Source organism: Gopherus evgoodei, chromosome 7 (genome assembly GCF_007399415.2).
Source record: "Gopherus evgoodei ecotype Sinaloan lineage chromosome 7, rGopEvg1_v1.p, whole genome shotgun sequence".
Classification (NCBI taxonomy): domain Eukaryota; kingdom Metazoa; phylum Chordata; order Testudines; family Testudinidae; genus Gopherus; species Gopherus evgoodei.
The window spans coordinates 103808953-103830091 of record NC_044328.1 but is presented as its reverse complement, the minus strand read 5'-3'; the positions used below and the strand labels follow the sequence as shown (position 1 = coordinate 103830091).

The 21139-nt window shown below is 38.7% G+C and overlaps 1 protein-coding gene across 7 annotated transcripts in view; it reads right to left on the bottom strand.

The window, feature by feature from the left end:
• Nucleotides 1-21139, bottom strand: part of CACNA2D3 (calcium voltage-gated channel auxiliary subunit alpha2delta 3) — an 828400-nt gene that overhangs the window by 247868 nt on the left and 559393 nt on the right. For all 7 annotated transcript variants that reach the window (XR_004001243.1, XM_030569375.1, XM_030569373.1 and 4 more), the window contains one exon: nucleotides 566-644. Coding sequence is in view for 6 of the 7 variants with exons in the window: in XM_030569375.1 (XP_030425235.1) it covers nucleotides 566-644 (79 nt within the window). In the remaining variant the exon portion in view is untranslated. The remainder of the gene's footprint in view (nucleotides 1-565; nucleotides 645-21139) is intronic.

Here is a 21139-nt window from a genome sequence, read left to right as displayed (position 1 = left end):
CTCTCTATTATATATAGTGTCCATCTCTCATATGTACTATTACGATCACCATTACTATAAGCACATGAACACCTCATACCCTCATGTATTTCTCCTCACAAGATACAAATCTCATTTTCCTATTTAGATTGTGAGTTCTTCAGGGGAGGGATGTGGCTTATTATAGGGTTTGTACAGTGCCTAGCACACTGCAGCCCTAATCTCAGTTGGAGTCCTATGTACTAGTCCAATACCAATAAAATAATAGTAATAGTGAAGAAGCTTTTCAACTGAAGCTAACCCATTGTGAACAAAGCAGAAATTGAAAATCACATCTGTGGAATATTTTAGGTGCATTTTAATTAACCATCAATGTATATCAAACTGGGTATATTTTTAAGTCTGCATATTCTAGATATTTTTTCATAATCAAGCCTATCTGCCTGAAGAAACAACCAATCCCCTCCAAACGGTTCACCTTAAATAGTTGGCAATGAGATAACTCTTGTGACAAGACTGAAAATTTGTACAAAGCTTAGCGTGATTCTTTGAATATAAGATTTCCAGTTACAGAAGGTAAACCAACCTTTGTTAGCACAGGCCATCCATTTGAGGTTGTCAGCAAAAGCAGCTTCTCTTCCGATCAGATAGGTAAACATGCGAACCTAGAAGTACAATACAAGAGATTAACTCACTTAATACTACAGTTCCATGCTTAAAGCATTTGCAGTTTAGCCATTTTATATGTGCAGTTCACATGTGTAGAAAAATATTACAAAGGTTTAAAGGATTGCTAGTTTAAAAATCTATGCCAGTAAGATATTTATGACATAGTGCGTTTCTTTGTTCTGTTTAACAAAGTGGCTTATCACTGTAGATGTTTTTAATATCTGGCACTTAACCAAAGCCATAAGTAAAGATAAAAGAAAACAAGTTAAAACTCTTGGTACATAATATGAAGTCACATGTTTGAGATGTCTGTTGTGCAGTTGTGAATTTAGAAGGCTGCTCTGGTCTTGGGGTTGTATTTTAATAATTAAATACATCATTGCTATAGATGTGGGAACTTGAAACAACCTGCTGGCAAATCCTCTCTGTCTTTCAAAAACAATGTATATACACAGTGGTAGATATACACGCGACACTGATGATATCCAGGTGGTAAATTGCAGAACCATGTGACAAATTACTTTGACCGCCTTCCTAAACTCTGCCCACTTATCCATTTCACTGACACTACTAACGTTTCAATTTTTGTGCAGCTTCAAACAGCTGCCATTTAAATGTAAAATAAAATAAAACCAACCCAGTGAAATGATTCCCTCTCTTCAAACACATTCACTCAAATTCTTCTCTCTAAATTATTATTTATTTAATATAGATACTTAAATTATTTCCATTATCTTACTAGCTGAGTGCCTCACAAACATTAATGAATTTATCCTCACAGTACTCCAGTAAAGCGTGAAACATTATTTTACAGATGGGGAACTGACAGAGGGGTTATCTGATTTCAATACAGTCATGTAGTAAAACTGCACCAAAGCTCTCCTGAGTCCAACGACTTCCCATTTGGAAACAATATATTCCCCTCAATTTTACTCACTCTCACTTCTATCATCTGATGCATTTTATTTTGTAATTCTTTGTACTTCTCTAATGGCTTTCAAACTGCAAATATAATACAAGTGTATTTCATATGTTAATGAGGTCTGACAATGCCCTAGTAAGTTAGGTATATTATTATTAGCGAGGGACAAAACTTTTGTATTAAAACACCAAAACAGGTGAAACTTCCTGAAACTCATCTGTTTGCATTTTTGATAAAACCCCCAAACTGACAAAGGCTGGCCAGGGACCCTTAATCTCCACAAATCCAACCCTTAAAAGGAATCAGTTCTCTCTCCCATCCACTATCATTTTCTTTGTGCCTTCCAGAGACAGGAACTGCTACTTTCTCCCCCAACATTAGCACAGGATGCTTATATCAATCTCCTGGTTTCTTCAGTAACCCTCATCCTCATCTTCTGTCTTTGGGATGCCAGCAAGACAGGCCTGGCTCCACACTAGACTTACAGAATATCTTCAGGGAAGCAGAAAATGTGCCCACTTCCAGACCATAGAGTTACAGCCCTGAAAACGATTGATCAGAGCTCACAAACAATGCCTTCTTTCCTTAACTTAATGACTAGAGTATTTTTTCCCTTAGGACCATAAAAAAAGCCAAACAGAAAAGAGAACATTAGAACACCTGGTACTTTTTCTTGACAGAGACTCTACAGGAGCTTCTTCAGTTAGTCTCTCACTTGCAAACAGCTTGCCATAGCTCTTATCAAGCCATCAAAATCAGGCTTAAACCAATTTTTAAGAGATTATAAATGTAGAGTAAGAATACAATGTCATAGAATACTTTTTATTAGTATTAAATATACCTTTTAATTGGAAACATAAAACAATACTAAATGCTGATTTCCATCACCTGAAAACACCACCACAGATTTCAAGTCATCATTATCAGGTAAAACATATTGCAAGGGATGAGGGGTTGTTGTTGTTTCTTTAAACGCATTTTTTGAAAAGTACACATCAGCATTTTCTGATTGCAAATGGTTCTTTTAAAAAAATGGAATAAACTAAGTGGATCTCACTCAATAAAACTGTTAATACAGTAGCGTGGAGGAGATATTCAAAATCTTTGTGTCAAAAAACCCATTCCTTCTAGTGGATATATACTACAGAATAATTCCAAATCAAATACTTCAATCACCTCTTTAGCAGAGCTACATTATGGGCACTCCCACAGAGGTGAATATACAATGGACATTGAAGCCCTGGTCCTACACCTTTATAGTCAACAGGAGTTTTCCCATAGAAATCAGTAAAACCATCTTATCACACAGTTAATTAGCTATCACAAATATTTAAATTTATGAATACTTCTTTTGCTGATAAGCTTTTTCCTTTTTAGTTCCACTTCAGCTGTTGTTTATTATGCTCCCAAACATTTCAGATTGAATTTTGTGCTCATGGAAATAACATCGAAAGCATGATCTCCTATCATTTTTGCTACAGTATTTCCATTCTGACCTACAGTATCTCCTGCTATTCCATTTTTTCCTTAAACAGAAACCAGCAGTATCAAATTGCATGATTGTTTTGTGATGTGAACAAAGGAAATTAAGGTGAGATCAAAAACTCTTGTATTTTGAACCCAGTCTTCCAAAAGTAAAAAAAATCATGCATCATCTCACAATGACTTCCAGTCTCCTCTTAGCTGTTTAAAGAATGCTGCTTTCTTTTCTTATCAAAGCCTCACACACGTCAGGTTTGTCCAACACGCAACATTAAAGTACACGGCATGCCATTAGGAAGTAATATTGCTCTCTTTTTTTTGGCACTATTACTGCTTCTTCGCTTTTTGACTAAGATCAAATGCAGTGTCAGTTTCATTCCTGATGTGACTTCTATTGAAGAACTATATTCTGCTCCTTCAGGCCAGTGGACTTGATTTCATTGATAGATATCTCTTTTATCTCTAACTTCTGTGATCCTACTGCAGTAGCCTGATGTAACCCAGCAAAGCCAGACAAACACATACACTTTGAAAATAAAAGTATTTTCTCAAGATGTGTTTTTAAGGTATCTTTGAGACGAAAGAAGCTTCAAAGTAAAGTAAGATAATCAGATTTCAAATTTGATACTTAAATCTCTGAAGGGACTTTCATAGACTTGGGTACATTTTTCTGTTTTATTTTCCTATAGAATTCAGTACCTTAGAACATCACATCTCAACTTTAAAAAATGTTTAAGGTTGAAAAGTAACAGGTAAAGACAACAATTAGCAGATCTTTTTCCTGGGGCTTTTTGTTGTGGACAGTATTTTTAGAGGAAGTTAAATTTGAGTCAGTTAGGCCATAAATTCCAAGAGGTTAGATGCATCAGACAGTTTATGCAGAGAGAGAGGAGGGAAGTACATGTTTGAATAGAGAACATAGTGACATATTTATGTGGGAAGATAAGAAATTAATACATCTATTTGTTTTTTGCGAAAAGTTAGAAAGTCCTGCTAGGCTCAAAGGATCTTCAATACTAAAAATAGTGAGAGGATGAAACAGACCTTTATAGTTAAAGAATATGGTAGGTGTTTCTTTGTCATATTTTGCTGTTTCCTAACCAATTTAATACACAGGTTATCTGTTTCCTGTAGAAACGCAGACGTTCAGTGTTTTCAGATTTTTATCATGAGGAAATGTAATAAAATTCTTTCAAGACTGGCAAAAAGAATTATTCTTGAACCCAACATGTGCATAGATTTTAGTCACAGTTTTAGAATCCAAATAAATGCCAATTTTTCAGTGCAGATACTGAATATGCTAATCTCATTTAAATGAGCATCATGGGAGACATATTTAAGGAATAGATCGTTTCTAAAAATCAGGTGCTTCTTCAAACACCTAGCAATGATATTCTGCCCTCTGAGGAGATCAGTCAATGAGAGTCTGTAGTAGTGATGCTGTTCTATAATATTATATTCTCCTGGGTAGGTGGGTGGATGGATAGACAGGGAGACATATACACTTACACGTGCCCTTAAATTAAAAGATTCAAGAGTAGAAGCCTTGAACTCTAACAAAATAACATCTCTCAAAAGTTATTCAAACCAAAGTTGCTCAAAACATGACCAAACAAATACCTGACACTAGAAAGAGAGACACTTTGGATCTCTTTGGCCCTCTCTAGACCAGCAGAATAACTGTTTAACAAGGATTGAGGAAAAGCCAGAGTAGCTTAGTTTGATGACAGATTCAAAACTTGTCTCCTTTTCTAACAGCCTTAATTGTTTCTATGTCTTGCAGACTAGCAGCAAGGAAGATATTTTAATTAAATACAGGAACATAACATGTTCAGTAGTAACAGATATAGCCCCCATATTATTTGTGAAAATAGAGAAAATTATGAGCTGCATATTACATAATTAAGAGTTTCAGTTCAATACAAAACCAAATCCTGCTTTCATCAGTAGAAGGCAAGACAACTTAATTGAAGAATCACTATCCAACAAACTTTCCCACAGATACCATGTTAGAATCATGGCTTAAAAAAGCAAGAAAAAACAAAGGCTTACCTTATCCATTTGCACGATACAACTTAACCAACTCACCATAATAAACTCATGAACCTATAAAACATGGTGATTCACACTATTAACTGCCTTTATGATTAAAATACCTTTATATGGATTATATTTATGATTACCCAAAGCACATGTAGAAGCCCCAATTGCAGGATCAATAATCCTAGCAGCAGTACTACTTAAACTAGGGGAAACAAACGGATATCAAAGGAATATCCAGATGTAAAGAACTTTCAAAATCCTCTAATTTAATAAATTAACAATTTAAACAAATACTCAACAATAATATTTCTTCCATTTTTCAATTAGCTATTCCTGCTCATTTGCAGTGAGTCAAAAATGATTTGTAGAATACCACCATTGTAGGTAAAGATTCACATACAGTGTGATTTTCACTTCAGATTACTGAAGTTTTTGGAAGTTCTTTCTCTTTTCTTTAAATCCAATCCTTTTTGTCAGTTTAACTACTTTTTAAGGTCCAAATTTTGCTTGAGGTATTTAGGTTGCTCCCATTTAACTGAATGGGAGTCACCTACGGCCTACACCCAATTGCAAAATTTGTTCCAAATCTGTTCCCAGTTGTTCTAAAAATCAAACACAGAAAACGTAATAATTTACCTTTTTGTAATTTTGTTATATGATTTTAGTGCATTGAATTAATTTGATGTAATTAAATATGTTCTTAATCTGTAAAGAAAATACCATTAAGTGTAATTTTGTATTTCCATGCTTTGTTAATGGCTAGCTAAAATATTAGTAAACACAACCTTTAATCTCTAATCACAAGAGAAACAACACAATCAGAAGTATACCCCAAAAATGCAACATAAATCACTGTCTCTGTTTATCTTCCTGAAAACAGTGCTGCCTTATAGTCTATGTGGAGACTGAATCCATCTGAGAGATTTATGTTTAATAGTCTCCTTTAATCTACAAATAATCAAACTACAACTGTGTTCCTAATAAAAAAGTCCAGCCTTATCTAAAAAAGAAAGAGACAAATATGGTAAGATGCTAGAACAGCAACCAAACTGCATTAAAGCTAAAAGTAATAAAATTTCAACAAATGGGTATCATAGATCATCATGAGAAATGGACTGCCATTATGCTGGTGCTGCAAGGATGTTAATGATTTTTTGAGAGTGTTTTATACACACATTTTATGTGATCTAAGCAATATTTCTAGACAATATTTTAAGCATCAGCATAGGCAGTGCTAATTGTTTGACATCTACCTTGAGACAAACAAACAAGACCACAGAGTTACAGCCTTGACAATGACTGATCAGAGCTCACTTAAACAATGCCTACTTTCCTTAACTTAATGGCTAGATTATTTCTCCCTTAGGGCTATGGATTATAACAGTATATCAAATATGTTTATTAACCTTAGCCATGAAATATAAAAGCAAAAGAAAATATAATTTCTACCTACTTCTTATAAAAATCAAAAATATCTGTTACTGCACTGCTCCATATTCAGTATCGATGGGTTACTGCTCAGCATAGTTAAGAGAAAGTAAGAATATGACGAGAAAAGAAGATGAACTTCACTACAAGCGAAACTATTTTACATTGGTTTTAAAGATGTCGAATTAGATTTATATATGGATACCTATATTCCTCCTTGATTTTGAGGACAAGCTTTAGAATTCAGCTAGAAGGATAAACAATTCTTATCTGTCACTTCTAAAAGTTTGTCTGATCAGTTCACTAACCCAGTGGTGTAAATTTTATTTACTATGAAGTTGAAGTGGGAAGTTATCATTGATGACTAACTATTCAACGCAATAACAGCTTTACAAAAGTCAGTGCCTTGCCACAGTTGTTTTCTGCTTTCAGATACTATGGTCATGAGTGAGGTATAAATAGATTAGGGCTAAAACTTTCCAAAATGTCTAAGTGACTTAAGAGCCTAAGTCCCTGTAGTGGGGCAGACTGCCCCACTCCGTGAGTGTGGGCTGTGGCAGGCCAGAGTGCCTGCGCAGACAGGGAGTCAATCAGAAAAGGGCTTAGGGGGAGCCAATCAGGGCCCAGATTGGAGGGAGCAAATCAGGGTCACGCTCAGCCATATATAAAGGGTGCCCAGGAAGGGAGAAGTCAATCTGTCCCAGACCTTCAGGGAGGAAGGTCTGCCTCCTGAGCAGGAGACCAGCACCCAGGACAGCGCAGTGCTTGGCAGGCTTAGGGGAGTGGAGTGGAGCTTCAGCCTGATGCCTGCCAGGCTGCTGGCCCTGAGTAGAAGGGCCTAGCGGGTGCAAGGGGCCGTAGGGGAAGCGGCCCAGGGAAACAGACAGCGGAGGGGAGAGAAGGAGGACAGCGAGGCTGCCGCCAGAGGGTCCCTGAGCCGGGACCCAGAGTAGAGGGCGGGCCTGGGTCTCCCCGGCCACCCCCCCAGCTTCATCCCTTGCAGTACACCCAGCCATTGCCCATAGGGAGCAGCCATTATACTATGCCAGATCCCTGACAAGAGGGATTGGACTCAGAGGGCAATTGGATATGGTGGCTGGGATGTAGGACTGCTGAGCACCGATCCCCGGAAGGGGATGCAGATGTCTAAGGGGCACTGCTGGAGGGCAGGGGCCTCAAAGAGGACGCCGCTGAGCAGGGAGCAATGCGGGTCCAGAGACAGCAACTGAGGGCAGAAAGACGGACAGGACACCACCAGGAAGGGCGCTCTGCCAGACAGAGCTAATTCTCGGAGTCACCAGCAGGAGATTCCAGGTGATGAGTCCCAACCCCGTTACAGTCCCATTTTCAAAAAGGAAATAAGGCCTGGTCTTCCCACAGTTCTTATACTGGTGTAAATACTCTGATTGGGCTATTGATGATATTTTAATAATAGTTAATACGTCTACATGTACAATACAGCCCCTACTGTGGACACAGTTAAACCAGTATAAAGGTGCCTTAAACTGACATAGCATATTCTCATTCCCATTCAGGAGTAGCTCTACCCATATAAAGCAACTTTATACCTATATGATGGCACACACAAGGGTGTGTGTATTGTGTTAACTACATAAGTATAGTTAAAGCAGTTTAACTTTCAGATTTGGTGAAGCCCTGAGGCCCATAGCAGCCTTAGTCCCATTGACTTTCAGTGAGATACACATTTCTATACACCTAAATCTGTTCTGAAAATGGGACTTAGGCACTTTTGAAAATTTGACCCTATATGAATTAGATGTTAAGTACAGGAGTAAATTTTGATATCTCAGATACCACTGTAAAGTAAATGCTGGAAAATACAGACTTGTAATGGTGACCACCATATCTTCTCTACAGTCTTTTGTGAAATAACTGAACAGTAGATCTACTCTGAAAAGTGACTGATTGAATAAGGTGTCTGCTCCTAATCTGCTCCACATATGTAGTAGTATTACATTGTCTGGTACTAAATAGATATGGGACTAATATGCTTGGGAGAGAAGCCAAAAATTAAACATTTTTAATTTTCAGACTTAGGCCTCACATAGATTGTCCTCTGTGGGGAGAGGAAATAGTCACAGGCAGAAATTAGTTTTCAATTGTTATAACTGCTGTTTGCAACTTTGAACATTTTAGACATGTCAGAATCACTGACTGCAAAGCAAATATTGTTCAAAAAGCCAAATATTTCGCTTTCGGGATTACATTCGCTATTTCTGCACTGTCTGCAACTCCTATAGGCATGCCCTAAACTACGATATCTGTTATGCAGTGCTACAGTGGTAACAGATGTTGGGAGAGAGAGCTCTAAATTAATGTTACAGAGCCTGAAGGGTAGTATCTATAATAGAGCTTGTGGCTAACTTTCTTTTTTAAGTGTTTTTAGATGCTGGATGCCTGATAGCAGCACTGGAGATTAATGTCCCTTATCTATCTATAGCAACTGTAGAAACTTCCTAATACTGCCACGCTATTATGTGTCAGTTCTTACGTAGATGAAGGGGGCAAACACTCTCCATTCAACTACCATCCTATCTGATGAGATTGCTAACAGAAGTTCTGACGAATCCAAACTGTGATGTGATCAAGTGCCTACTAAGAATTGGAATTACTAATTCCAACAGTGGTTTGAGCATTGGCCTGCTAAACCCAGGGTTGTGAGTTCAATCCTTGAGGGGGCCACTGAGGGATGTGAGGTTTAAAAAAAAACTGTCTGGGGATTTGCTCTGCTTTGAGCACGGGGTTGGACTAGATGATCTCCTGAGGTCCCTTCCAACCTTGATATTTATGATTTTATATAGGCCAGATTCTCTTTTGATATTTTGCTTTTTTATTATGACTGAGATTGATAATTGTGTTCCAGAACAGTAGCCTCTGGTAGTGGGCTTGTGAGATAAAACACAAAACACATACTATTGCCATGATGTATTTATGCTGGTAACCCTGATCAGTGTGCCCGGACAAAGAAACTGGTGCTTGTGTGTTAAATTACCAAGTTAAGTAGTCCACACAAAACTGAATATAAATCTTGCACCCAGGTGACCAAGGAATAGTTAATTAGATGGCCAGTAGAGAATGGATATTTAATTCACTCTATTTTTAAAACCTCTTTCCTTTACTCCCCATTCTTCTGTCTCCTTTCCTTTTGATTGCTACATGCACTTCTTGCAGTTTGCCTTAAAACAGATCATAATTTTGATTGCACAACATATTGTCTGCATTGGGCTCCCCAGTGTCTTTCACTAATGTGTAATCACTATTGGTGAAATATCCAGTTAATGGGTTTATCCAATGCTGGTGAATATTACGGAAATTGAAAGATGGAAAAGACCCATTGGGCATGTGGTGTGCAACCTGCAACCACTCAACTGTATTCACCTTTAATACTTCACTCAGAATACTAGTGGGAGAGCCATGGATGAAGAATGGGGACTTTCTCCTCTGTATCCTAAGCAAGACGAGATGATCTAGGGTAATTGCAACTGTTAGTCAGGGGAGCTGATGAAAGGCTAGTCCCACAAGTAACTCTGCAAGGCTCATCATTCTGCAACCCTGAAGGCTCTTCTTAATGCTGAACAGCTGGTAAAATAATATTTTCAGATACTTAAAGCTGCCAGAGGGGAAAGAGAACTTCTGCTTGCAGCTGACAGTGAAGTGAAGACCTTTTCTTGCAGCTGCAAGCTATTTCATGGACATCTCCAGCAGAATAGCATTTCCTCTCTGACTTGCCAAGAAATGACAGTTGCCTCTATGTTGAATTGCTCAAGATGCTTCAATATTCATTGGATCAACAGCTAAGAGAATATTAGAGGGACAAAAAAATATTCAAGTTACTAGCAGGCTCTTTTTCAACTACACCCGGGTCATCTAGAATTAACTTATATTGCTGAAATCTACATTTCATAAAGGAATTTCTATAAATGTCTGAATTTCATGAAGTCGGAGTCATGGATGGGGGTTGCTTTTTCTTCAAGCCTCTTTGGAAATACTAATATTTGTGAACTGACATTTCGGATTGTGAATCTAAGCAAATCACACCACTGGTATTACCCAGTAGATTCTAACCTGCATAGCATAACATGAGTGCCAATCTTAAAGGTAAACACAGACATTGAGAAGTAATACCATTTTTTTCCGTTGATACTCCTTCCCCTACAATGCTTAAAGCATACTTGGTCATTGTGTTTTATAAAACACTCATTACATTCACAGAATTCTGTATACAAAAAAATTAGTCTGTGTATTCATCTCCGATGAAAAATTAGAGGTAAGTGATTAATAATCTGCCTAAAGGAGATGGTCCACTGCCAGCCCCTGCCAGCACAACCTGAAGAGATCCATTCACAAATACCTTGCAAGCCAAAAATTAGTGTCCGTTCACCCTTTCTGAACATGAGAGACAGAGCATATGGGAGGATTTGGAAGGGAAAAGGAATAATGACAAAGCATAAGGGGGAAAGGAAAGAAATAGAATATGCCAACAACAAAATCGCCATGTGCACCCTGAAAATCAGTAACATTTTCCATTCGCAATATCTCCTGACTTTTCCTTGAAGGGACATAGCTCCTCTTCCCTAAAAAGCCTGACGAGAGCCAAATAGCCAAGAGAAAAACTATATGATATCAACTGAAATAAAAGTAAAACTACATTTATTAAGGGATAGCTCTAGGCTTGAAAAACTGTATCACGCTCTACTTCTGTGGTGGGCAACTGGCACCCCACGGGCTGCATGAGGCACATCAGGATAATCTGATTGCGGACCACGAGACATTTTGCTGATGTTGACCGTCCACAGGCATGGCCCCCGGCAGCTCCCAGTGGCTGCGGTTCGCCCACCACTGCACTTCCATTCTTACTAGTTATGCTTGTCAAGGTTAACACCTTCTTATGCTACTATTTTGCTAATATTTTTATGCTATAAAGTTGTTTTCTTCTTAGAAACCATTTCTGTCTCTGCTGATTTATCAATTTACTATATGTGTTCCATTCCCTCTAGTTCCTATTTAAAGTGGAAATATTGAAAGAGTTTATTATAAAGCAGCTTTTATCTTCGTCATTAACTCTTCTACATTTAGGTATGAGGAAATTGTTTCTACACTCTAGCCTCCTGCTGCTTTATCATTTTTTTTCTGCCCTCTGCTTTCAGATGTTCCTCTTTTAAAGGCTTGTGTTTACATAGTGCCTCATTTTCTGATTCCTGCAATTACATCCTGTAGCCAGAAAATACTTTTACAGCAGAAACTGATGGGATGGCTCAACAGACACAAGCCAACAGCAGTCAATAGTTTTGATTAATCAGAAAATAATACTATAAGCAATAACAGTAGGAAAACTGGCTCAGTCTGCAGATCATCCAGTTTCAGGGTCCAGGTATTGAGCTCTGTTTTCCTACAGCTCTGTTTTCCCATTCCCCTTTTTCTCCCCAGAAGGTCTTTGTATAGCACTTCCCCAGAAAACACGTGCAAGGAGAGGGAAAACTGATGCTGGACTCAAACCCTTGTGTACTAGAGACCATACACCCTGATGTGCTGTTCCATGAGGAAGAGTTTGGGCCAAATCATTAAGATAATTGAGGGCAGTGTTCAGAAAACTCCAGTGAACGGTGCACTTCACAGAAATGGGTAAAAGTTAACCAAAAAAATCATAAAACTGAGTTCAGAGGTGTCAACATTTTCAAAAAACTACACAGTAACCAATATTTATGATAAATAATTTCCCACTGCCAAAGCACCCCACACTGCCATGATATTTTACAGTATAGAAAGATATATCAGATAACAAAATAACCCAAACCAATAAATGCCTGTAGTTGTCTCAGTGATTTGGTGGCTTTGTCTGGCTTGGCAGGGAGAAAGACATCCCTGGCATGCTAATACTCGATGTGGCTTGCTTTCTCCCACTGTGCACCCTGAATCCTTGTCCCTCATGGTGGTGCAGGGACCTGTTAGAGTGACCACTTTGAAGGCATACAGAGACCTAATTGTTGTTTAAATATGTGCAATGATTAAAGATAACTTTATCACCACAACATTCAGGTTGAACAGTTCAAGAAAAGAGAACAAAAGATTTCTACAGCAACATGCAGTATTTTCTATTCCTTTTTTGTTCACTGAGTAGTTTTATGTCAATTTTCATTTGTATCACTAAGCCTATAGCACAGACCATACCAAATGAAAAACATGGCTAAAAACATGGCATAACATGACATTACCGTTGAAACTATAATTTTGCAGTTCCGGACTATTTCTTACCTTAACAGTTCAACTGTTAGGTTTAGTATTGCCAAACTGAAAAAAAAACTGGCTGAATGAAATTTCCAACAAATTTTCCGAATATGAAACCTTTGGGCTAAGACCAAGCCTGGAAAGCTTCATCCCAAAGAGACCACTTTTCACAAACTTATGATTATCTGAAAACCAGAGATTATAACAGAAACCAATTTGGAACCTTCACAAAGCTTTTACTTCCAGCCAAAGCTATAATGTTTCTCCCACCTTTATAAATTACTTTGAGACCAGTGGATTAAATGTGCTATAAATATTTTAGATAGATCTATAGATCAAGTGCCAATAAAACCTTTATACCACACTATCACGCAATATATACAACATATATTTCTACAGAAGAACTATCTTGGAAATATTTTCCAGAGTTTTATATTTTTTATTGATTCTAGTTTTGGTATCCTTCTACTTACAAAATCAGCCATAGCACAATGAATCCAACTTTATAGTTTACAGATGAAGAAAATTATACATTTTTAAAACTGCCACAAATATGTAAAATAGGTTTTCTGTAGACAATGTCACAATTTTAAAGTCTAATATCTTACAATTTACTGGAACTAGAAACAAGTGGTGTATTGCCCACTAGAAAGCTAGGAAACGCCTCTCTTCAGTGATATAAAGCTCCTGTTTCCAATCCAGATGGGAAGTGAGATATTAGATCCTAAATCTGTTATCATTAACTGTGAATAGACAATTAAGAAGTATGCTTGATTTATTTAATAAATCAAGACTAGAACTTTGTCCTTCATCTCCAAAACAGTAGATCTCTACCCCTTGAGCCACGGGAGCCTCCTTTGGTAATGATTGTTCTTCAGAAGGTTTGTATAAGGATAGAGAGCAAATAATTAATTACTGTTTTTGTCATTCATTATTCTCAGTTTAAACAATTTTCATTCACCTAACTAGGGAGTGGAAACAATAGAGTGTGACTTATCTGACCAGTCAACAGTACAAATAATGCATAGCAAACAGCAGAGAGCTGAAGTGAAAGTTTATGAACAGAGTGATTTTTTTTCGTAAAACACTATTTGGTGAAACCTTCTACCTAACAAATATCAGGACTAGCTCACAAATGATCTGCAAACAAGAAAAGGAACTACATTTCCAACTAATAGTATTAACCATGCAGGGCTGGCTCCAGACACCAGCCAACCAAGCACATGCCTGGGGCAGCACCTTGAGGTGGGGAGGCGCTCGGGGTTGTTTTTTTTTTTATTTGGCCAGGCAGCGCTGGGGGGGGGGGACTTGGGCGGCGCAATGCAACACTTGGGGGAGCAGGGACTTGGACGGCGCGATGCGACACTCGGGGGGGCAGGGACCTGGGCAGCGCGACGCTCGGAGGACGACTTGGGCAGCACGACGCGACGCTCAGGGGAGGGGTGCTACAGCGGAGCGGCACTCTTCTTTTTTTGCTTAGGGCGGCAAAAATGTTAGAGCCAGCCCTGTAACCATGAATAATTCAACCAGCTCTAATTATTATCATTCCTATCACTTAAAAAGAGTCAACAGATTTCCTGAAATGTAAGCATATGCTTACTTTAGATTTTGTTCCTTATGTGCAAAGTATCCGCCTAAGCAAATTAGTATGTCTGAATTATATTACAAATCACTTGGAGGGGGGAGAGGGAGGATAGAAGATTAGAGCAGAAACAATGACATAAAAACAGTCAATCTATCTGAAGCTGTTGTAACAGCAGCAGACTCTTACAAACCCTGCTACAACACAACTTAATTTTCTTGTATAATGACTAATGGTTTTGCATTAATTCATGAGAACAGATCAGGATAAATTCTGACTAACCCAATGCTATCAACTTCCCCATTTACCCGATACTCCATAGTTACAGGATGTAATACAGAACAATGGTAACACATTCACAGTACATTTCACTGTGCGTGGTCCAGACACAGATTAAGGGGATGACATAATGGATAAAACACTGGCCTTTCACCCCATGGGATTTTGTCCAGTATACAGTCCTGTCAGATAATGAGTTTGGCAATCTCTGCTTAGTCTTTTTTTAGACTCTAATCCCCATCACAGAATCTCTATATACTTCATCATATAATTTAATACACCTGGCAGCCTTACCACCAGTTCATTCTTTTGTTATGTAATAGCCCAAAGTGAAGTCAAGGGTGGTTAATGCTCTGACAACCAGTTATTATCTCCCATAATAGCTGATTTTGAGGAGATTATTGCAGTCATAAACCATTTTGTAAAAATTGTCAACTGGGAAACCAATGTAACAAAATAAGGTGATATTTGGACATTTTATCACTGATTCTCTAGCAATCTGCAAGGGAGTTTCTAGCATCCAAATAATGCTGCAGAGGAAATTTGAGATTAAAGGCACAGTGTCATGGCTCAGAAGTCTGAGGACTGACTAAGCCCAGAGACTGTAAAAGTCTGAGCCATCTTGAGGTGAATGCTGCTTTTTACTATTTGACTATCATTCTCCACTAATCTTCCTCCCCATTTGCTCCTCTTTGTTTAGTTAGTCCTTGTCTTTATCACCACTTATTTCTTTTCCATTTTAAAGTACTTTACTACTACTAGTCTTCCTGCTTTAGGGCCTTGCTGCCATGGGAGCAAGAGGCTCTGGTTCTGTTGGGACCATTTCGGCTCAGATGGGGACAGGTGGGATGAAGGCAGGACAAGAGTTTATAGGATAAAACTGTAGCTGCTCGCTGAACGTGGGGGAAATGTTGGCCAAGCAAATAACCAATGAGACTCCAGCATGAAATGGAATGTCATTGGCATATATGTAGATAAAGGTTGAGGTTTTGAAAAAGCAAAGGGATCCCCATTTGAAATATTTTTGAATCAGACCTCCAAATCCCCTCAGAGCTTTGAAAAATACCCCAGAATTCTAGCTAAAACTTCATAACATTCAGTAGCCCTCAAAACATTCGCTTCTCTTGTCAGTAGTGGAGGGGTTGAGGGGTGGGTGGGTCACCAAACTGCAAAAGGACAACTGCAAAGGACACTACTTGTAAGGTCCTCCTGTGTTTCCACACTTGTCAAGTGAGTTATCCCCGAGTCTCTCTGCTTCTTTATTTGTGTAGCACATTTATAATGTAATAATGTAAGTTTAAAAGATATCATTTATATAATTATATAAATAGTGTATAGACCTCACTGGAGGATGGGAAGGGGAGGCATGTAGAGAAGGGGCAATATCACTGGAGTAAAACCAGAAAGCTAGATTTAAACCATAGGCACCTCCTCTCCAAGTCAAAAGTATTGCTAAAGAACCATAAACGTACGCCAGACAAGCTGGTGAAAATGTGACTGGGAAAGGGAGGCTCTGCATCTACAACACATTCTACATGTGCCGAAATCTAAGTAAGTGAACATCTATGTCTAATGATTTATGGGCCATTGAAATCTACACCAGTATTTCTACATTGAAGCTGGGACCAAGCCTCCCAACCAGTGTAGTCAGACTCATGCTAGCTGAGCTCAAGCTAGTGCATTAAAAATAGCAATGTGGACACTGCAGCACCAGTGGAGGTTCAGGCTAGTCATCCAACCTGACACCCACCTGATCCCCTCGGTCTGAGCTCAGGTGTTTAGCTCAAGCTTCTGCTGATGCTGCAATATCCATACTGCTATTTTTAGTGCACTAGTTTGAGCCCCGCAAGTGCAAGCCTGTCTATAAGGGGTGGAGGGCTTGCTCCCAGGTGCAATGTAGACATACCCCATAAGTTGTGCCAGTGACTTAACTGGGGGCAGGAGGAGGCCCTACAAAAGAAAAAACAACCACAAAAAGGCTCTATGGTGACATGACAAGCATGGCGAGACAGGTGTGGTCATCAAGGGTAAAATATTAAGAGAATTGTAAGAACAGAATAAAATTGAAATCCTTTTTGTGGGAAAAGGAAAATTATATCTTCAAGAAACACTAAAATGTCCCTATGCATTTTAATACAACTTTTAAAAAATGTTTGTACTGTATTATGAATAAAAATTCATTAACAGTGACAACAAAGAGAATATAATATCATGTTAATTGGTATTTGCTAGAGAATAATTCACACTATGTTGGTGTCTGATGGATGCAAGAGTAATTTCCAGCTGGAAACCTAGCATGTCTCTTACTGGCTTGGCCAGCAGTAGCCTTGTCTTTAGCACACTTGGCAGAGTAGATTGCCAAGGTCAAGCATTAGATTCAGCCAAAGTATAAGCTGGCAAACACAGATTCTTCACTGATTGGAATGGACATCGCTAATTGGAATGGAGCCACTATGTGACAAAGCCTGCTAGAAACGTCTACTTACTGTTAGACATGCCTAACTGTGGGTAATCAAAATCTGCTCAACCAAGAAGCCCCACTTCTGTTTAATAAAATCTCTAGGAAATTACTGTAGTGGTGGATGGAAGAATAAATGTGATTTTAAATATCATTAATGCTTCACAATATACAGAAATAAAAACTATTATGCTGACGCTCATTCAGTTCTTTACATGCAGTATATATACACACCATGAATTGTTTGAACCCTGAAAGCATTACAGTGATGAAATTAAATAGGCATCATCTTTCTTTATCTTGACATTTCAGCCAACTAGAGGCAATTGCTGCTTAGACTGTCAGGCTACACCAGTCAGCACTAAAATTATTATACTGTCTTTAAGTTTATCTTTGATTAAAAATTAAATGCAAGTCTCCTTTATCATTTTCTGTAGTCCTACAACACCCATGTGTTCTCACAGTTAAATTAAGACAGACTAAATATTTAATACACTGTTCTAATTAGCTACAAACTGTTACCTGATTTCTGTCTGTAAATGAATGTGAAAAGACTCTGGAGGCCTAATGTTAACTTTCACCCACTCTGGTTATATGAGAGAAATTACAGGCTCTAATTAGAGTCATCAAACTGCAAAGAAATAGAATTTTCATAACCAGCTTATTAAAAACTTAAGGCCCCTTTGGGACAGGGCAAATTGCTTCTATCCTGATCCACTTATCCTTGTACAACACCATATAGAAGACTCACGTTGTCTGACTTACTCAGCTCATATTTCTCCCAAATGAATGAGCGCTCAAATTATTCCAGCTGCCCCCTTGGCACAGGGAAAAATTGAAAATACATGGCTGCCAAGTGACGTGTATAACCCAGCTGCTAAATAAAACATGCTTACGGGGAGACAGCTGTTGAGATGCCTATTTACGTTAAAATAACTGAGTCCATGAATACAGAAAAATGCCTAAAGACAGCAAAATAGTGTTTAATACTTTGTTTAACTCTTTCATTAGGTCAGGTCACAGAAGATTACAGTCTGGATGTGAAAGTTTGACTAATTTATTCAAAGTGTCAAAAAGGTCACTTGTCTAAGCCTAACCTCGAAATTTTCTTTTGCAGAAGTGAGATATTTAGAGAAATCACAGTACTGTATTTCAATTCACATTTCAAAGGAGAAAGTTGTTTGTCAAAATTCAGGTACCTGAAAAGATAATATGGAGAAGCAGCTAGTAAGCTTTCTGCCCAGCTCTCTGAACGTATGGTGCCATTGTTAAGTGTTATCTTCCAGGAAGCAGAAGTCCTCCTGGAGTTATACAAACTTTTGAAGAGGTAGGTGAACTACACAGCATATTACACGTGTGCTTCCTTAACCTATACTAGCTGCTGCTTCACGTTCACGAAATTGAAGGTACTAGTTACTATCTGTAAAAGCCCGTATTACCTGAGATACTAACTCTCTTCTCCAAAACTCTTCATGACACACTGACTCAAATTCATTCATAAATTTAAGGCCAGAAGGACTATTATGATTACCTAGTCTGGCCTCTTGCATAACATCAAGTCAATAACTTCTTGGTTGAGTTAGACATATCTTTTCATTTCACTGAACGTGTTCTGACCAGTTCTTTCTCTCTGTGTGGGTTTTAGAACACTGATACAATTCTGTATTTATCCAGGTTCAAAGCCCTGTTCTGCCTGATTCAGTGATCTTGAATGAAAAACTCTAAATCACTCAGAGGAGGGATTTGAACTTAGGTCTTCCACACCCCTAGGCGATGCCATAGCTACCAGTCCACATTCCCTGTTCCAATACAGAATAAAAATAAAACTTCAAAACCTCAAGTTGCTGTGAAATAGAATTGTTCTGCAGTAACCTCCAGAACAGTCAGAATGCCTTCAAAATGTCATTTGCCACCTCAGGAGCTGGGGAAGGACTTTGTGATATTAAGTTAGGGTCTTTGGGTCCAGGGGTTCCCCAGATATGCCCCTTCCTCAAGAGAAACTTAATTTTCAGACTCCCATATCTATTTTTCATGGAGAGAGGGAAAAAATGACTATCCTCATAAAACTTCTATCACTGGATTGCCACTTAGCACTGCTAACTCAACAGTACCAAGAACAAATATAAATAACCTGTATTGCTAAAGTTACTGCTCTGCAAAGGCTTCATCACCACTCTTCGTAAACAGTTCTCAGTGCTCAGTTCTCCTTCTGAAACTTTGAGTTGTATAGGCAATTTTGAGAAAGTTCAACATTCCACAATTGTACCCCCAATGTCATCCACCCATCTGTCCATGTCCCACCTTGGGACAGTTTGGCAGGCAGCACTGTGCCCAGGATGTGGCCTGGGATGCTACGGGAGGGACTTTCTGCCACAATGTAACACCAGAGAGGATGGCACAAGAGTCCGGGCCAAGATGTATTGGTTCTGTTCTGAGAGAGGCTCACTGAACTCATTCCATGCAGCACTAGTCATGACAGATAGGGCCAGTGTCAGAACCTGAGAATGGACATGCTCAGTGTAAGCTAAAGACACGAACGGTGGGATTCACAAAGGCATTTAGGTGCCTAAATCCCATTGGTGTCTAAATACCTTTGTGAATCCCACCCAAAATGATGGCGTTGGGGAGAACCCTCACTGAGATGTATGGGACAGTTCACATCTCCTAGTGCTGTTGTCTCTGGCTGTTGAAAACATCCTCTGGAAATGAATAAACCACTTCACATCTCTGCAAGCCTCATATGCTGCAGAAGGAAATGCAGAGCCTCTTCTTTTTACACTAGGTCCAGATGTTGGGTAGAGATTAGGTTTACCCTTCCCTTTGCTGTCTCCAGTTGGGAGATGCACTTCTAATTCCTGCTCCTCAGCTACCACATGCCCTCCCCTTCACATCCCCTTCAACCCTATTGGGGGACTTGAATTGCCAGGAGAAGGGCAGAGCTGGCAGCTGAGTGTGGCAAGATGCACTCAGGAATTTCCCTCATGTGGTGTGGGATACATTATTGTAACTCTGTATTTTCTGTTTTTTAGAAGTTATGTTTGTCTGTCCTTATCTCCATAGTCCCTGGGCTATCAAAGGTTTGAGTTCAGCCACACGCCACATCTCAAAAGAACACAAGGCAGCATTAGGCAACCGTAATTCCACAGTAACAGTAACAAAGAGGTAATACCACCTTCTCCTTGATATCCCCCCATGTATACATCCTAGGATCATGTTGACCTCTTTAGCCCAGGGTCACACTGGGAATTCATGATCACTTGGTTAGCTACCATGACTCCTAAGAACTTTTCAGAGTCACTGCTTTCCAAAACACAATGCCTTATCCTGTGTGACCTACATTCCTTTCATTACCAAGCAATCCAAATTGTGCTGTATAGCTGGCCTGGCATCATCATTTACCCTACCACCTATCTTTGTATCATCTGCAAACTTTACCAACAGTTATTTAGTATTTTATTCCAAATAAAAGTATTGAACAGCCAGTGGATCCTGGTGAAAATGCACTAGAAACATCACCATTAACAATTAGGTTTTGAGGTCTATCAGTTTGCCACTTTTTAAATCTCTTTAACATGAGCAACATTGATATTTTTTATAGTGCAAATTTAATCAGAATGTCATGCAGTCCTAAATCAAATACCTTACACAAGTCTACGTATATTATGCCAGAGACACCTTTATCAACTAAGATTATAATCTCAAAAAAACAATACCAAGTTTGCTTGACAAGACCAGTTGTCCATTAAACCATGTTGGCTAGCATTACTTATGCTATCATTCTTTAACTTTTTACTGTCTGCATCCTGAACCAACCATTTGATGATCTTGCACATAGTTAATGCCAGGCTATCTGGCCTATCATTACCTGTTCAATCCCATTTATCCTGTTTAAATATCGGTATGATATTAGTATTTTATTAGTCCTCTTGAATCTTCCCAGTATTCTAAGATTTATTAAACAGCAACATCAGTGATTCAGCTACGTGGAAAGAACACTTTTGGCTATCTCTTCCAAAGCTGATACTTGCAGAAACTGTAAGCAAAATAACTC